Below are 18,765 nucleotides of genomic sequence, written 5' to 3' on the forward strand. Positions count from 1 at the left end.
CATTTGACACTGCCATACTAACTGCTTATCTTGTTTCCATGAGCTAAAAATGACTGAAATCAAAGCACCAATTAAATGCTAAAACAGTGTGATGTAGATGAGGTAATAAACAAAGAACTTATGAAAGAGAACAGAAAGTTATATTTTCCATAGGAAAAAAAAAATGCAAAACTTTACAGATGATCCTTATGAAAGGTTATAGCACAATGAATCACATGACAGAATCCATATCAGATCTTACTACTCAAAACAAAATCATCTGATCACTGAATGATCATGTAAGACACTAATACTAATAATGGCACAATCAATGTGCTCTCGTACTTAAACTGACAACATAAAAAGTCTCACAAGAGCACAGTTAAAAAGACTGCCTTCAAATCTTTCTCCGTGTGATGTCTTCATATAGTCCCTTCCTGAACTTCAACATCTCCTCCAGATTCTTACACTGTAAGGACTCTTGCATAGACATAAGCTTTGTGTCTTTGGGTAATGTGAACACTGAGCCACTCAGGACGGCCTGCAGCATCTCCAGAGACATTGAGAATGAGCTTTGTGGGTCAGAGCAAACAGGAAACAAACAAGCCTTCCACAAACTACAGCTGGATGCATCACCAGAGAACCTCAAGACTTCATTGTTCAGCCCCCAGTGGCACAGGCATTCTGCAAGGCTGAAACCAAAAAGCTTCAGCTCTTCCATGTATGCAGGGGCCTTCACGCTGTGCTTCAAGTCGTCATTAATCCCAAACGCCACAGAAACAAACCCGGTTTGGTTCTTGTAATTCACACACAGTGAATGCATGAAGATTCTGTTGGGCACTGAAAGGCCTGCACTGACCCAGCAGCTGCTAATGATGGAGCAGCTGCCTATGGAAACTCCAGCTCCAAGCCTGGAGTACTCCACCACTGATCCAGGTCCCACAGAGCAACTGGGATCGAGGACGCTGTACATAATACATGCTGAAGAGCCCTCAGAGTTTTCATTTACATGTACACTGAAAGCAGATGACAGGAGACCCAGCTCACTCCTCAGCGCCGCATCCTCAGTGAGGTGAAAGAGGTACTCTGATGTGGTCCCGATGTGATAAAACTTGGAGTTGTTCAGGAGAATGACATTCAGGGGAGTTCCCTTTAAAAGATGGAAGATCTTTTGTCGAACTTCCACCAGACTGCTCTCCTCTTTGGGTTTTTTGTGGTGTTGCTGGTGTAATCTATTGTGGCTTTAGGCCCCAGAGCTTGGAGAAAGTCACCGTATGCGTCTATCTCACAGTCCAAAGGCTGCAACTCTTTCAGAAGATTGAGAAGAGACTTCGCAGTATCAAAGCTGACATAATAGGTGCTGTCTGTGTAGACAAACTCAGTATCAGAGAGGGAAAAACAACCGTTTCGCCTTGTACAAACAGCTCCGCTATCTCGCATCTCATCAATACTCGGCTTGTGCAGAAAGCGCAGGCAGGAAATGTTCTCCATTTCTGAGTAAGTAGATTTTTCATACGAATCCAACACAAACACGCCATGGGTTGTCCCAGTAGTCAGCGGTGAGGGGTGGGCTAAAGCTGTAAAACCAGGTTTGTCAAACCTGACACTCTCATCGTCTGCAGTACTGTAGAGCTCTATGTCATCTGCACAAGTCACCAGTACACCGGGCTTCATCTGTGATGGGAAATCCACATACATTGCCAGTTTGAGTTCCAGCATCTGGTAAAGAGGGTCACCAAGCGGCATGGCAGTGAAGATCTTCCCCAGAGCGCTGGCGTTGGGCAAGCGTTGACTCAACCCTCCTGGAAGGATGAGAAGAGAAATGTTAAATTGGGAAACATCACGTACGACACATGCAGTAGTTCAAATGTCTGTGTAACGCAGGGTGGCAGTGACTAAATATTATTTCCGCGGTTGAAAAAAAAAAAGTGAAAAATTATTACAAAACTGACACACTTCATACATCTGATGTTTTTTTTTAAAAAAACCAACAGTCCAAAATCCAGAGACTCTAAATTTACTGCGACAAATGACAATAAATGTTAGGAAATGTTTACATTTTAGAGGCTCACAGAACAAAATGTTTGACATTTTTGAAAAATGATTAATCAATCGATGATCAAACTAGTCAGCTTCAGTGACAGGCAAATAACATCAACAACAAAATAACACTATAAGTTCAAACCTGCATGGATGAGGATGACTCTCAGTCTGCCCAAAGCCTTCCCAAAGATGTCATCCAGCTGCTGCAGCGCGCACAGAGTGGACCCCCCATTCCCTTGAAAGCACAGGGTCATATTAGTAAGAGTGGTGTTTTGTTGGGCTCCCTCAGCAACAGAGGACGGTGAGATGAAGCTGAAGACTGTTTGCCTGACTCACCCACCTATTTTAGAGCCAGGCGGATCTGAGAAGACTTTGTAGTGAATTCCAAGGGGAAGTTCTTTCCTGTAAGCTTTCTCACTGATCTGCAGCTCATACGCTTCTCTCTGGCTCGCATCCACAGCGGTCACAACAACCACGTCCCAAAACTCACCAGGCTGCACCTCTCGATCTTCAGACAGAAAAAGTAACTAGTAACTATGACACTTCGCATAAAGAAGAAACCACAGGTTTTTCGCTACGTGCAACAGGACATCATTTCATTGAACTTCACGAGACAGTCAGTAAAATACATCAAATGTAAAACTCACCACGCAGAGAGTTGAATTTTCTGAGTTTTGCCTCTGTTGAAACTCGCAACTTTGTAATATATTCGTGACTCATAATGTCTCTTCCACTGTCGACTTAAATTTCTCGCTGTAGTGTCGTTTAAGTGAAGCTTCACGCTTAAAGTTTAAAACAGCAACAAACATGGATGCATTGACATTAAAGGTTGCTGCCCGATCCGTTCTGCGCGTGCGCAAAACTCAGTGCGTGCGCAGCTCCTCTTACGTCTCCGCCCGATTCGTTCCACGCATGCGGGATTTTTTTTATGTCATTTTGATGGAGTTAGTTGGAATCAGTTGGCGGTCAGGTTGTAGAGGTAGATTGTTGTCAACAGTCATATGACGTTGCATTATGTTTGATGTTGAATTATACGCAGCCCTTCGGCAATATTTAGCGAATCGGACAATATCGCCTTCGCTTGACAGGGTTAGGCGAAAGAAAGTCACCAGGCTGGCTGATAACTTTGTCTTGAAAGGTAACAGGCTCAATCATACACAGGTATCTCTAGCTAAGTTGACTTAAGCTAACGTGAGTCAAAACAGGGTTGAAGTTAGCTGTCTGGCTCACTCGCTGTTAATGTGGTTGAGTTGTCAGTAGTTGCTTTATTAAGTTGTCATTTGTATAATAATGTCTGTATTTGTGTTAGAGAGAATGCACATGAATGAACATCTAACTTATGTCTGTGCCTTTCATAACTTGTTGGATGTCATTCATTCAAACTGTCAGAATATTTAATAGATTAGCTACTAATGTTAAAAGTCACCCGAAAGCTAGTGTTAATATAAACCCATGGAAGCAAGTCAGTAAAATGTGTTTTTGTTTTTTTTCCCCTCTGTAAACAGACAATCAGTTATTCTATACTGGCCCCAGCAGGCAGTACATGAGGCTGGTTGTTCTGTCTGATGAACAAAGGCGGGCAGTGCTGCAAGAGTGTCACAGCAATCCTGGCACGGACAACCATAATGGTGTGAGGCGCACCAGAGACAGGGTGGTTGCCAAATATTACTGGACAACTTTAAAGGCAGATGTCACAAATTGGGTAAGGAGTGTTTTACTCACAATTGAATATTGTGGCTTTCTCACACGGTCTTGGTGTGAGCACTTATGTGCACAACAGATTATTCTATAGTTTATTCTTCATTCAGATTTCGCATCTCATCAGTGTTGTTGTTTCAAGATGCACAGCATTAATTTCTGTTTTAAACAATGACTTGATACATCAGGTGAAATCTTGTCATCGCTGTCAACTGAAGGGCCCAATTCAAAAGGTGGTACCAGTAATGTATCCAGTCATGGTAAGGTCTCCTTCTTATTGTCATGAAAACACTTATGCAAGCTGTGGTGCTAATTCCAAATCTCTCCACAGGTGAAAGAAGCATGGGAAGTGTTGGGAATGGACCTTATTGGCCCTCTAGGGGAGACACCCAAAAAGAACCGATATGTTTTAACTATGACTGATCTGTACACTAAATGGGTTGTTGCAGAGCCTATGCAAACCAAATCTGCAAGTGAGGTGTCAGCGGTATTGATATCCAAACTCTATTTGTTTGGAATGGTCCGAAAAATTATTTCAGACCAAGGGAGAGAATTTGTGGATCAGGTATGTTTTCAAAATACAATTTTGAGCTTGTATATTTAATTTCCTATTAACCCCTTGCTCATGTATATTAAGGCCTTGTAACTTAAATGCACTTCTTTATTACTCACAGCTTAATAGCAGAATCTTCGAGGCGTTGAACATTAAACACGTAGTGTCCAGTGGGTACCATCCTCAAACCACTGGCCACGTAAGTTTGATATTACATACATCCATTTGTTTCAGTGTGCTGGCAAATCTGCCTGAAAGCAGTAGACGCCACCCAAAAAGCCAGCAAGACTAAATTCAAACAAGCAGTCATATCATGAAGAGATGCTGGAAACAAACGCTGCGATAAGATTGTATAATTCATCCTTAGAAAATATATTTCTAATGTAGCTAATTATTTTTACATCTTGAATTTTTTTTTGTGTTACAACTGCATCACAATCAATAATGGATCTCTTATGTACAGGTTATGTGTTTGCTTTTTTTATGTATATAGATCATCATTGTTCAAAAATCAGCCACTTGTTTGCTTGGAATCTGTGTTGAGGCATTTCATTGTGTATTTTTATGGTGAAGGATGAGCGCACCAGCCAAAACATAGCACATGCCCTCAGGAAGTATATCAGTGAGGAACATGATGATTGGGATGTGCATCTGCAGGCTGTTGTACATGGGATCAACACGACAACACAGGTGAGGGTTTTCTGGTTTGTTTGTTTGTTTGGTTTTTTAAAGGTAAACCACTAATTGATAACACATTTTAGTGGGATACATTTATGTAGGTGGCATCTAACATATAAACTGAAATCTTACTGCATTTCATAACTTTATTAAATATTAGGGATCTACACAGTACAGTCCATACTATCTTCTTTTCCACCGACATCCCCGTTTCCCAGAGGGGATGAACACGTGTCCCATGGGAGAAACATTCGAAGTACAGGACCCGGAGGATGAGCTGGATAGGAGACTGAGTGACATCAAAGCGCTAAATGAAAAGGTAGGGAGATTGGGAATCTTCTAAAAGACATCACAAATTGCATGTGTTGTAGCATAAGTCCTGTGTACTGATCTTTCAGGTTCTTAGAAATCTCAAGAGGGCACATAGTCAGCACAATAAAAGCTACTCTGAGTGGAAACGAAAGCAGGTCAGACAGTTTTCCCAAGAAGCTGGTGATGCGGTCCTGATTGGTGAGAACTCTAAGAAACCCAGAGTGGGAGATTCTCCCGGGGACAGACAAGACTCAGAGTTCAAAACCCAGGTGATGCAGAATGAACATTTTATACCTACTCATTGTTCTGTGTGAATCGTAGACATTACTTTGAAGTTTAATGATAATTTTGATCCAGACGGTTCTGCTGTTTTTCACTTGTCTTCACTTTCACACAACTCAGAACAGTAGTATGCCAAGATAACATGATGTGAACCAGAGGCGATGTGATGCTAATATGTGGCTTTTACATTCTCTCTTATTCAGCGACTCTCTTCCTGTCTTAGGTTCCTCCGCCAATGTCCACCTCAGTCTCCTCACCTCTGTCATGATGGTCGTAATGGCTGCTGAACGTGGTTCTGTTGCCAGCTCAGCCAGCTGTTGTTGTGATGCCCATTCAGTGCTGCTCCCAATTAGAATTCACTGGGTGCTTCTCCACCCTGAACATGAAAATCTCCTCCTCCTCCTCCTCCTCCAGGAAGTCCAAAGCTCCTGTGGTCGAGGTGTAGACACTCCCTGGCGGTACACTGAGGAGGTGCAGCTAGCTGCACAGCTAACAGAGCTAACTTGCAGTGGTCACAAATTGCTTTCAGGAAACTCCATAAATCACAGATTGTTGAGGCGGAGAAGCTAGAGGACATCTGTAACGTAGTACCTTAAAGCTTGACGCACTGTGATCAGCGAAGTTACAGAGTCCAGAAACAAGCGCTGAGCGAGACGGAGACAGTATATGATAAGTGGTTTCAGATTGTCTACAACGTTGCCTAATATCAGTTTTTTTATTTATTTACTCCTCTTGATTTCTGTGTTATGTATCTTTTTACATTGTGCAGTTTTATTTTTTCAAGTGTTTTTAAGATTAATTTATATATTTTTTTAAATACTCCCTGTATTATTGTAACCAAATAAACAAATAAAAATTCCTATGGATGAGCACAAAAGAAATAAAGCTGCAGTATATGTTTCAGGAAGGTTTTGCTTGTGTATAAATATGAAAAAAAATGATGTAAGAAAGTAATATTATTATTAAAAACCAAATACTACATGAAATTGTCAGATTTTTATATTTTTTTCTTTGTTCAGTTAATGGTACAATGATACATGATATTTCCTGTCAATATAATCTTGCCACATGACGGCGATCTCAAGCAAGTTTGGAAGTGGAAGTTTGATCAGGCAATGCAAGTAAAACACTTGTGTAAGTTTACGATGGATGAAAGTTCATTTTTGGCTGTGGAAGCAGGACTTTGAAAAAACAAAACATTGGATTTATTTTATTAAAACTTTTAATTTGTGTAATTTTGCTTTAACAAAGTCTTTAACCATGTCTAATTCAGATATACTGAGTCTAAACCACTCCCCCCCCCCCCCCCCCTCCCAAGTCCCTAAACTTCCCAAATTCCCAGGCCTATCAGCTCTCAGGTCCTCAGTGGTGGCTGTGATTTCTGTGGTTTAGTTTGCAAAAAGTTGATCTTACCTCCATCTTGACGTCAGAGAAGGAGGTCTTGCAAGCAAACAAATCATGTATTTTTCTGAATGTGGCTAATTACTTGCTGTACACATCAGCTAATCCACTGATAACAAATACAATCATTAGTAAGTGCACTTTACTGCAGCCTGCTAAATGACATTAGCTTTATTAATCAGAAATGTCCTTCTTTTTCAACATGGTGTTGTTCATGTCACCATGGCAGCAGATGCTCAACAACATCCTAAGGCTTGGCTGCAAGTCTCTCTGCATATATAAACCTTTCTTTCATATAAACCACATTCCTGTTTTAAGATGCCAGGGACCTAAATATGCGTGAAAACAAAATGTGCAAGCGTCCAGTGATTGGCTGTCCAACAGAAACTCTTACTGATACTAAAAAGGAAAGTTAAAGACACCTGAAAACAGTTAGATAGTTATATAGCAGTGAGCTGGGACAAAAAATTTAATTCAGACAATGTCTTAAGAACAGAGGATGTATTTAGAGGTGTATTTCATTTTCATATTTACTGACCCCTTCATTCATTGGATACTTTGAGAAAGGTTGTAGAACTCTGGTGCACTGAGAGCAAAGAATTCTGCCACCTTAAACCACATTATCCTTCAAGTATCCCTGAGATGAAGCCAGTTTATAGCTCTCAGAGCACTGTCAACAAGGCCAACAGGTTGCAGGCGGACCTGAGCAGAGGGAGCTGGTTAGCCAGTCTCAGACAGGCTGCCATGAAAGTTTTAATAGCCACTGAGAACAAGGTGCAGGCAAAAACACAGAATTCACTCACCCACAGATTCTTTGTGATGAGAGGATAACTGACTAGCTTGTGTCTGGCAGTTATTTCATCTTTACAGATGCATTGACAGGTGGAGTGAATAACATTAATCATCTGTGACAATGCACCCAGTCAGACTTTGAAAACAGCTCAGGAATGTCCCACCTGGACGCCCTGCCCTCAATGCACAGGACCCAAAGGATCCAACATTCCGATGCCAGTGACCACGAAATACCCCCAGAGGTCCTATGTCTCTTCACCTGAGAGTTCAGAGCAGCACAAGGGGGACCCACAATATATCAAGCAGGTGGTTTTAATGTTGAGGCTGATCGGCACATGCTCTTTATTCTCCCTGGTTTTGCTGTCTGGGAAGCAATGCGAGCACGGATGATCACAGAGCACACACGACCGGGTTCTTTAAACCCCAGTCAGAGGCAGCCAACAGTAACTTTCTCTCTGCTGTCCTGTGCACCTATCACAACACAATGAATCATGTGTTACGTGGGATACAAGTGCAAACTGTGTTTTTGTTTTTCTTCACAAAAAAAAGAAATGGTAGGAATGCAGGGTGAGGGGGGTGAAAAACAATACATCAGCTAAAATGAGCACAAGCCACTCGTCTATTGTGTTTTATTGTTTTTGTTCAATCAAGACAACAGCTTGTCATGTGGGATACTCAGCCATTGGATGTCAACATGTTATACAATCAGTGCAATCAGTAGAGATGTCCTTTAAAACCATTCATCACAAAATGCACAAAACAGCATCATTATGCACTAAATATACATCTAAGCTTACTTACATTTTCAGTGTCAATCAAACAGCTTAAAGATTTTATTCAGGAGGTAGAAAATATATCAAAAGAGGCAGATTCAATTGTCTCAGCTCAGATTAGTTTCATCCTCATGTTAGTTTCTGTAAGGAGTGACAGCACCATTAAAAGCATGGCTGTCCCAGGACAAACAGACGGCTGAGATTGTGTTAAATACTTAGAACTATGTAACAAACTTGGAAACACATACTCTTACTTCATACCTATTAATATTGCTGAAAACATGTGGCAAGTTCTTAAAAAAACAACAAACTATACAGTGGATTTTTAAAAATCCTTTTTAAAGAGAATTTCTCTCATTTCCAGAATGAACAAAGTCATACAGTGAAAACTGAGGTTTAAAGACTCTGGGAAAAATCTACAAATACGTTGCAAAAAAAGATCCGTAATCCTGCACCCAGATATGACTTCCTCCGTCCTCCACAACAGAGTGGAAATGAGGTGAAGACAGTAGGACTGGATATTATTTTAAAAAATTACAAAGGTAAAATCAGTCCCCTTGAAATGACACTGACACCAACAGAGTACCTCATTTGATATCTCAACACGCTCAGCTGCCAACTCCATCAAATACACCACACTTGACTTCACCATAGCAGCTACAACCCAATCACACATAAATCCAACACTTGTGTTGATTGGCTGCAAGCAAAACCATACAAATTGTCATTTGTTTCTACATCTGGTACAAAAAGAATCAAACGCAGGTATAGTTTGACTGGAGAAGTTTGGGTAAGTACTGGGTTATTTTGGCTGATACCTAAAAGGTACAGCATGCTGATATTCAAGATACTCTAGAAGACAGAGAGATGATCCTAATCCCTCCTACTGATGCTACTGCTCCTCTTCTGTGAGACGACGACAGCCCTGATTGTGTCCCAGTGCAGATGGTGGCAGAGCAGCCAGGCTGTCCCTGTTGGCCTCCAGGAAGTGGCTACAGGCAGAAAACGCGCTGTAAAAGCTGGAGGACAGGCCAGCGATGTCTGTGGAGATGTAGGGGAGGACCCCAGGTGTGGCCTGGTTGTAGTAGGTGATCTGAAACAAAACACACCTGGTCACATGCGGCGCACTAAATCATTGCATCTTCTTACTGTGCTTTAGTTTTGCAGTTGTGAAGCAATGTGCTGATATAATGCGTGCATGCTGAACTGCGTGTCCTTCTCGTTTGGCCAACCTTGGTGACAGTGCTGGACTCTTCCCAGATTGTGAAGCCAGCACAGAGTACCTCTCCCCTGGTATAGTCCTCAGTGGGAGGGTGAGTGGGCAAAGTGACAGAACGCAGAGCAATAAGGTATGGGTCCCTGAGAGGGACATAAGAGGATGAAAATCATGAGACTTTGCGAAAGAGCAAGCAGGAGGCAGTGATGCATTATCTTAATTGGTTGCATAGAAAATCAAGAAACAGAATGTGAATGACATGAGCAAGGCAACACCTGGCATCACATGGCTTCCTCCTTGATGCCAGCAAGATGAAGTCCTTGCCTTTGCCCCCTTTACTGACAGACGGTGTGGCTACGCGATAAAGAGTGTCTTCTTCATCTGCTTGGTTGATCACTTCACACTCCCTGCAGTGGCCACAAAGAATGAGCATGTGATACATTTAAGATGTAGAATTAAATCAGCATATCACTTAATATGGTCCAAAACAAAAGCCACACAGAAATATCTTTACCCCTGTGTTCGTTTCGTTGGCTGCTGTTACAGTAAAAGACATCAGGGGGAATTTAACTGATATAGCTGGTGATATTTTACTTTCCTCCTGCTATCAACAAAGCCAATGAAAACATACATAATTAGTATTGTTCTAATTGTATTTGTTCCTCTGTGCCATAGACTTACATGTTGTTTAAGTGCCATAAATACAAGCTCATCTCACATGCACCGCCCTGCTGTGTTTACAATAGCACATGTACATTGATTTTGCGCTGAAAATAGTCCCTCAAGAAACACTAATTACTCTTGTTTGAGTAACATTTGCTAGATCTCACAGTGCACCACTACTTTGGGAATTTACTGAGCTGTTTTTGTCATTTTATATCTATATCTGACCTCTCTTTAAAGGCTTGCATCTTCTGTAAAAACAAACAGACAAGTGTTGTGAACCAGACGAAAGCACTGTTGGTTTATATGTGATTCGCTGTAGATGAGAACAATGTGAAAATAACAGAACATCAGAATTATCCTTTAAGTTTATTCTGCTGACTGTAAGTTGTTAGGTGCCAGATGGCACTCAAGGCCAAAAATGAATATGTTACTGACTCATAATGCTGGTCCCACTCCTTTCTCCTCCTCAGGTCTGACAGGAGGTGGAACGTCTGCTCTGCTGGTACGCTGACGTGCATCTCCACCTTGAAACACAGCATGTGGTTTTCCTCCAGCGTGTACAGCCTGACCTGAACAACGGAGCACATCCACAAATAGACGATGGGCTTGACGTGTATAAACAGGATTCTTGCCAGTTCTTTTTTTCCCCCCAGCCTGACTGATGCATTCACTGGTGGTTCAGTGAGGGATGGTAAATATGTCAGTTAAACCTATTTTAAGGAGGACTATAGTCAAACCTTGTTCTCTAAAACTCTCAAAATGCTTTCAACTTTTGTCAGTGTTTTCTTACTCATTCCATATTTTTTCATAATTTAATGAAAGCATTACAGGCCTACTGCAAGCACAACCATTTCTGCAACTAATACAGATGAGAATTCATGATAAAACATAAACAGCTGCAACTATTTAACAAACTATATCCTAGATGATAATAAAAACAGTACTGACCTTGTTTTTCTCAGAAGTTAATACCCAGTTGTTTCTGGCATCCATTAGTTTCAGTGCTGATACATTATTGTAGCTCAGGTACATCTGAAGAACAGAGGGCCGTCTCAGCTCTTGAATAAAGTGGCAATATCTAATAAGTCTTGCTAAGCATGTGTGCCTCTGTTCGCCAGAAAGTGTAATACCTGGTTACTTGGATCCCAGGGTACAGACAGAGGCACTTCAGTTTGCTTGCAGGAGATAATGTATTTCCTGTAAAACATGTAGGGCACGATGATTTACACTCCAGGACAAGAGAAATATGTGAGAACCTGACCGATAGGAACCTTTTTTTTTGTCATTCCAGCAATGATCCAGCACATTTGGTTATCAAACACTGCAGTGGAGATTAGGGTGGGTACTTTACAGTTGAACAATGAACTTATTATGCTTGACAGACTCACCACACCAAAGTCTGCTCAGCTGTGATATGCTGCTCTGCCAAGTCATGTGCTGCTGCAGTCAGAGCATTGCAAACAATGGATTCTGTCGAACAACACTGGACAAGTGGATGACTTCTAGTGCTTTTATACTGCAATGTTTTTTTGTCAATATATTTGTTACCACTGTCAGGGAGGTTACGTTTTTGGTTTCTTTGAAGAATCCATTAATATTTAAAGCAGATACACATATTTTTTACTTTCATTAACATTACAAAATAGAGCATTTGGCCTTGGCAGCTGCTCAACGACAGACTCTCGTTCGGCCCAGTGGCAAAGTACATCCCCACTGGGCCGAAGAACAAGTGAGGGGAAAAACAGGGTGTCGAGCCAGAATATTTTCACATCTAACTTGGTGAATTAAGGCTTTATTTTAACCAAACGAGGGTTGGTGATTGTTGGAATTCTGTGTAAATGTGAAGTTAATAAACCATACTGGTTATTTAATAAGGTTTATTTCTATATGCAAATGTAACTTTAACTCACATAAAACTTAGAGGTTTTCAAAGGTTTTACTGCTAACAAGCTGCCATGTTAATGCTGTTGTTTTAGTATAGACATTTAACATTTGCACATGTTGTACGTGTGTTTTCTGGTTTTCACATGTGTGTGTTTAGTATTGGGGAATATTACAAATTTAGAAGTACACAATAAGTGAAGTGAAGAAGTGAAGCCTTGCTGGAGGTTTGTGCTCTCTGAGTGCCCTTTCAGTTGGTTTTGAATGTTTTCTGAATGGGAATTTTTGGTGTACTATTAGTATTGCAATATTTTGCATCAGATTTAGAGGAGTGAAACAGATGGGATCTGGATGGCAATAAGACCATTTGTCAGTGACAACCTTGGTGAGTCTGTTTGTGTCCACAGTACCTCGCTAAGAGCCAGTTAAAGCATACTGTTCCTAAGAATTTTTAAATGGAGCAGTTGACAGCACCGTGAGTCCTTCTTGAAGTGGAAATATTGTTCTTTTTTTTTTGCATATGAATCAACTTTCATACTGATAACAGCATACACATCTGCAATAAACCATGTCAGCCCCCTGATACATCAGTAGGCTCTACACAGAACAAAACGTGGTGGATTCAGGAGAGATACTAACCTATCGAGGCGAATCTTCTTTCTGGCAATAGCTTCTTGATAACGTCTTTTTCCATCCTGTAATAGATAGGAAAACCTAATGTTTAAATCCTCAAGAAAGGATGCTCATTTTCTGAACTTGGTAGTGAAAATGTGCTCCTTTTTGGCTCAGTTGTTTACTGTATATTATGGGCTTTCAGGCAGTGACAGGACACACTGAAAACTCACCACAGGCTCAGGTCGTATCCGTGGCAGCGTTCTTGGTTTCCTGTCACTGTCCAGCACCTCAAAGGTCATAAAAGCACTATTTATATGGCGCAGAGGTTCTCCACCCTGGTAAGCCTCAGCACATACGCCCACCTCCATGCTAGAACACATCGTGTGTGCAGGCGCAATATGCACACACACAGAAGTATGATATAAGCGTACTTAGACTGAAGTTATTAGATGAGCTGAGAGTTGTGTGACACAAATTTGTCACGATTTGCAGACTCACCTGTGCTTGAAGGCATTGTTAACAATAGCTTTCAGCACCAGTCGGTCACCAATATGAGACGGGCCACGAAAGTGGAACATGTCTATGCTCCTCAGGGTGGGGTGAGCGTTACACAAGCGACTAGATCCAAGGGTAAGAGAAAAAAGAGCCTCTTAGAAAAAGAAATTTATAGAATTACTAGAAATGCGCCTATTTTTGAGTGTTATGTCAGGAGATCAAAATGACTGTCAACCAGCTGCCACATTGCTTAACATAAATAGTGCAAAACAGCTAGCCTGGCACCTAACAGCATAGGAAGAGTTTTGTATAGGACTATTTTTTTGACCGGGTGACTTCCACTGGTTTACTGGCAGCTTCACTGAGGAGCCAAGAGCTCACAAAGTCACCAGGTCAGACCAAGAAATAGTCCTGTACATAACCCCCTGAGAACACCTCATCAAACAAACAAGATATCACATGTGAATTAGTGAGCTTTAGAAGTGCTGGTAGGTGGATTTTGTTTTTTACTAAGCCAAGAAGAGAATGTTGACTATTTAAGTTTCATAGTTAATGTGATTTTGACTGTCTCATCTAACCTAACAAGGAAAGCAAACAAGTGTATTCTGGAAACTTTGTCTTTGAAGATATTTGAACTGTGTAAAGCAGAAGAACTAGGAACACACCTTGCTGCAATTGTAGCCACATTCTCCATCCAGGCCATGATCTGGCCTCCGAAGGTGCTGACTTGGTGGTTGGCATGTGGTGGTAGGACGAGCTCCACACTCTCCACTCGTGTTCGCTCAGCTGGCACAGCGTCCTGATACTCCTGGCATTCTCCTGGAGAGAGCACAAAAACAGGGAGCTTTAATCAATCCGATTTCAAATGGTGCAGCCACCCAGCCGAGTACTGTGTTACAAAGCCATCCGTCCACTGCCGGTACCCAGTTGAGCTGTGCTGCTGCTCAGTAGGTCTGTAATGATCTCAGCATGGATGAGCCGCATCCTCCTCCGCTCTGCTGCCAGGCTGTACTCCATCTGCTCCATTTGTGTGTAAGGAATCACCTGTTTCAGCTGTACCTGTGTACACAGAACACACACAAACTCAGGGCATGCTGAACCAGCTTTAGTAGAATAAACTTAGTGAAATAAGCTTGTCCATATTGTCCCTTACCTTTCCAGCTTCAGTTCGTCTGGCAACGAAGGTAGCAAAAGCATGGCAAACCTTCCACTGCCTGCCAGTGTAAAGGTCCTCACAAGTCACCAATATACCCACCTGAAATGAAAAGAATCACTACATTGCTTTCTTTTTTTGTAAAATAAACTGGATGTTAACTATGCTGAAATCAAAAACAACATCCACCAACCTCCATGCTGGATGTGAAGGCTCTGTTGACCTTTGCGATGATGTTGACTACCTTTCCCACCCTGACAGACACAGATACTTGTCTTTACTATCAACACGAGACAGTGATTACAGTATCAACACAATCTGATGGCCTCTATTGCAAGACACAGTGTCAAGACGAGTTTGATCATCACCGTCCACCTTTCTGTGCCTGTGACTGGAGAGACAGCAACCAACATTTTAATTTAGCAGGTAGTCTTTATTTCATTATGCATCCAGTTATTAATTCAGTCTTAAAATTAATGCATACATTCAATGTGTAAGTGGCTTTTGATTAACCGATATTGATGCTTTTGCGAAAACTGCCAGTGCCAGACTTAATGAAGCATTTCTCGTCCAGCTTCGGTGAAAGCTGGCACACATCAACACCGTTCGTCTGACTGCAAATGACTCTTTTTGTTCTCTCCATAGTCAGTGCATGCGATATGGTCCCAGCTCTGCTGCTCAGTTGGAGATACACCTTGATACAGCAGCATTAAGGTTAATACCTTACCCTATGGTGTGTTCAAAATGGATATCGTCCACAGATGCAGTGATACAGGAACAACCTGCATGTCTCTCAGCTGGAAGAGAAACGATTACACAAATATTTAGTCAGTGCACAAAGTCACATCGCATCTGTGAATCAGGCAAAGTGAAAACATTTGAGCTGTAAACGTGTACATGTATGAAGGCACATAGAATGAATCTATCACATAGAAAGATTTCAGACATGCTTCAGATTTAAATTTACCATTTATGCTGTGGACTCCTTGTTGTTTGGATGTTTGGATTAATTAGGAAATGTGGCCAACATACGGGCAGGCAAACGTACTTTACTGCAGTACTCGACTTTAATATAATTCTTTCACAATGAAGAGATGAAATGAATTTAAATTCTTTGGTGTTCATTTTGTGAGAGGAACCATAAACAGCCCTTTCTGGTTGATTATTACATCATGAAACAGTGTCTCAAGTGTTACATTTTCCTGTAAATACTACTAGACTGTAATGCATACTAGACAAAATTTGGGCCACCTGACCATTACCATTATCCAAATACACAGACAGCTTTGCAGCTATAACAGCTTCCACTCTTCTGGGAAGGTTTTCCACAAGATTTTGGAGTGTTTCTGTGGGAATTTTACCCATTCATACAGTAAAGCATTTGTGCGGTCAGACACTGATGTGGGACCAAAAGGCCTGGCTCACAATCTCTGTTGGATGGAGTCTTGGTCCACACCAAACTCATCCCGCCATGTCTTTATGGACTTTGCTTTGTGCACTGGGGCACAATCATGATGGAATAGAAAAGGGCCTTCACCAAACTGTTGCCACAAAGCTGGAAGCGTAGCCTTGTTTGAAATGGAAACTTCACTGGAAGTAAGGGGGCAAGCCGAACCCCTGAGAAACAGCCCCATAAAGAGGTGTGTCTGATTACTTTTGTCTATGTAGTGTATATGGATTTAAAAAATATATATATTTCATATAATCATGGCAGATTGTATCCATATAATCAGTTCCGAGTATGAAACTAATTTAAATCAAAGAAAAACAATCATTAGCAACAATTTCTCAAACTGTAACAAAGAGAAGAAGACAAAGTAAAGGCTGTGACCAGAGCAAATCATGCATCTATCAGAAATTATCATAAAAATTAGGATGCATTTTAACGAACATTTCAATTGTGTGTTTACATACGCATTCATACACTGCTTTATCTAGTTAAAAGCTTAGAAGTATCACACCACTTTGCAGTCCCGCGTTTCAAATATTCACTGTAGAAGCTCTGATAAAAACAAACAAAAAAAACCCCAACAAAAAACAAAACATAAATAAATAAATAATCAGGATTAGACTTCCTGCTAGAACAATTCAACACTTCAGTAGGCATGATGGAATATTCTTGGTTAACTATGGAGCAGTCTCAGTGTTGCAGATGCATAAGCACAGTTGAGGCTTTTTGGTCTCCTAGTGAGCAGTTTATTTAGCATCCTGTCATGAATTGCATGCTGTGATGAACAGAAAATACAGAGAGTTTAAAAGCATAAATGTAACTTTTGAGAAATGTAACTACTATTTTAAAAGCACGAGGTTTTCTGATCTTTTCCTACCAGACAAGCAGGCTGTGGAGTCCATCCACTTCAGCAGCTGCCCAGCACTCAGCTCTTCACAGTGGTTAGCATGGCACGGCAGCACAATCTGACTCATCTTCACTTCAGTGGGGTTTCTGTAGCCTTCCTCACCCTCCTGAACAAACAGGGGGTCCTGCACGGTGTCTGACGTCATAATTCACAGCTACACAGATAGGAATTAGAAGAAAAATGTGTTGAAACAAAACCAGGACGCTGTCCGCTTTCATTTGGACTAACACGCGAACTATGGTCTAAATGTAAACAAAATGATTTCCACATCGCCAAAGTTTATATCATATGATTGGAATCTGCAAAATCAGCGTTATCAAAATGGTTTGATGCAGTCAGATGTGTGGTTACATTAGTTGTAAACAAAGGGGCAATCAAAGACCTTTGCTGCATCAAATCAGGAACATGTCCTGATGGAAACATCAGTTCAGATTAATCCAGCACCACAGACTGCTCAGTGAAGGTGCTACTTGGCCTCCATTTTAATCATAATGATCAACAACAACAACAACAAAAAAATAATTTCTAAATTTTTTTGTTTCCTAACACAATAAAATGTATATAACTGCAATTCAATCTTTGACTTACTTGTCTTTTAAAAAATTGCTTGCTACTCTTTTGATAGACGGTTGATGGAAGTCAGATGTGTGTGGGATTCATATCAGGGATTTGATATAAACGATCCATTTCGTGGTTTACATATGCCGTATCTTGCGAACAGTACCTCAAGTGCAGCACTGCCAAAACACAGACATTTGTTACCATGCCTTGATTTTGCCCACTTCTCACTCTGAAAGCTGCACTGTAAATCGGACGAGTGCTGCAACGTAAGACGCTTTAAATAATCTGCAGTTTGTCTGAGGGGTTGCTCGACATTTCTCCCCTCAGCGAAGGATCAGGAAAAAAAAACCTGAAATGCCTATTGATGTAATTATGCGTTTGATTGTGCTGCTTCTCAACTACCAATGAATGCAACTTATAAATATTTTTTTTTTTTGTTAAATTGCAGGCTAGGCCTTGTCTTTTGAGAACAGTTTCAACCAAGCTGAGACAAACTATTTCAAGGCACGAACTATTTTGAGGCATGCTGTTTAATGGCGTATTCGTGCAAACTATTTGTTGGGATACAAAAGTTTGCCCATAACTTCCGCTCCAGTGGGACGCGGTGGTCACCTGTCTTTCCTGTTATCGATGACAGGAGCTGACCTTTAGATTGACTTCAAAAGAAATGAGACAGTTCACCGTGGACTTAAGCTGCAGAAGAGTCCAACCTATCAGGCGGACTATAGCGTTAAGGAGTTAAAAGCTGCTATTCATTCTGAAGCAAACAAACAAATAAACAAGTCGCCCCCAGTAAACACGCCAAAGTATTTTTTTTTACAGACAAACAAAACTAAAACGGCTCACCCAAATTTAAAAGTTACTGCTGATGGCGAAGTGAAAGTCCTTGAACGTGTCAGTGAGCGTCGGCTACAAAAACATGAACACCGGCTGAGAGACGACAGCCTGCAAACCGGACTCGTTCGTCACCCATTCCTCAACAACACAACTTACAAACACACACACACACACGCCACAGCTTCAGAGTTTCACCGCTGGAGGGAGAGAGAGGAGAAGGGGGAGGAGGAGGGGGAGGAGGTGGGGCCGTCTCTGTAGTCGTTACAATTACGTCCACTTTTTTTTTTAAGGTGGAACTGGAGTGACCTCATATTTAAAGGCTGCTTAACAACAGTAGATGTTTTATTGATACGATAAAAACTGTGCAATTGTACAAAGGTGTTTGGGCTCAACATATAAGTGTTCGTAATCTCTTTCATACTGAAGTACTTGTGAAATGTTAATTAAACCTTTGAAATTTTCTTTACTAAACA

The 18,765-nt window shown here is 41.2% G+C and overlaps 2 protein-coding genes across 4 annotated transcripts; both read right to left on the reverse strand.

Annotated features, from left to right (window-relative positions):
* Positions 1-118: 118 nt before the first annotated feature.
* On the reverse strand, positions 119-2,888 carry fpgt (fucose-1-phosphate guanylyltransferase). Its single transcript, XM_046391708.1, is given in 5 exon segments — positions 119-1,188; positions 1,191-1,781; positions 2,165-2,257; positions 2,363-2,530; positions 2,670-2,888. Coding segments are annotated over 5 exon segments (1,737 nt in total). The 5' UTR covers positions 2,743-2,888; the 3' UTR covers positions 119-376.
* Positions 2,889-8,352: 5,464 nt separating this feature from the next.
* acot11b (acyl-CoA thioesterase 11b) lies at positions 8,353-18,504 on the reverse strand. Of its 3 annotated transcripts, XM_046392319.1 has the most exons (17): positions 18,302-18,504; positions 17,483-17,631; positions 16,865-17,048; positions 15,265-15,334; positions 14,731-14,791; positions 14,538-14,639; positions 14,308-14,443; positions 14,050-14,203; positions 13,388-13,507; positions 13,120-13,258; positions 12,914-12,969; positions 11,524-11,590; positions 11,342-11,425; positions 10,829-10,962; positions 10,003-10,134; positions 9,744-9,870; positions 8,353-9,604 (listed from the first exon to the last, which is right to left on the reverse strand). In XM_046392319.1, the coding sequence occupies exons 3-17, from the start codon at positions 17,037-17,039 to the stop codon at positions 9,404-9,406; spliced, it is 1,758 nt and encodes a 585-aa protein (XP_046248275.1). In that variant the 5' UTR covers positions 17,040-17,048; positions 17,483-17,631; positions 18,302-18,504; the 3' UTR covers positions 8,353-9,403. The 3 variants fall into 3 exon arrangements, with proteins under 3 accessions (XP_046248275.1, XP_046248274.1, XP_046248276.1); XM_046392318.1 differs by lacking the exon at positions 17,483-17,631 and having other exon boundaries at positions 18,302-18,503; XM_046392320.1 differs by lacking the exons at positions 9,744-9,870; positions 17,483-17,631.
* Between the last annotated feature and the right edge of the window lie 261 nt (positions 18,505-18,765).

Source organism: Scatophagus argus, chromosome 6 (genome assembly GCF_020382885.2).
Source record: "Scatophagus argus isolate fScaArg1 chromosome 6, fScaArg1.pri, whole genome shotgun sequence".
NCBI lineage: Eukaryota > Metazoa > Chordata > Actinopteri > Scatophagidae > Scatophagus > Scatophagus argus.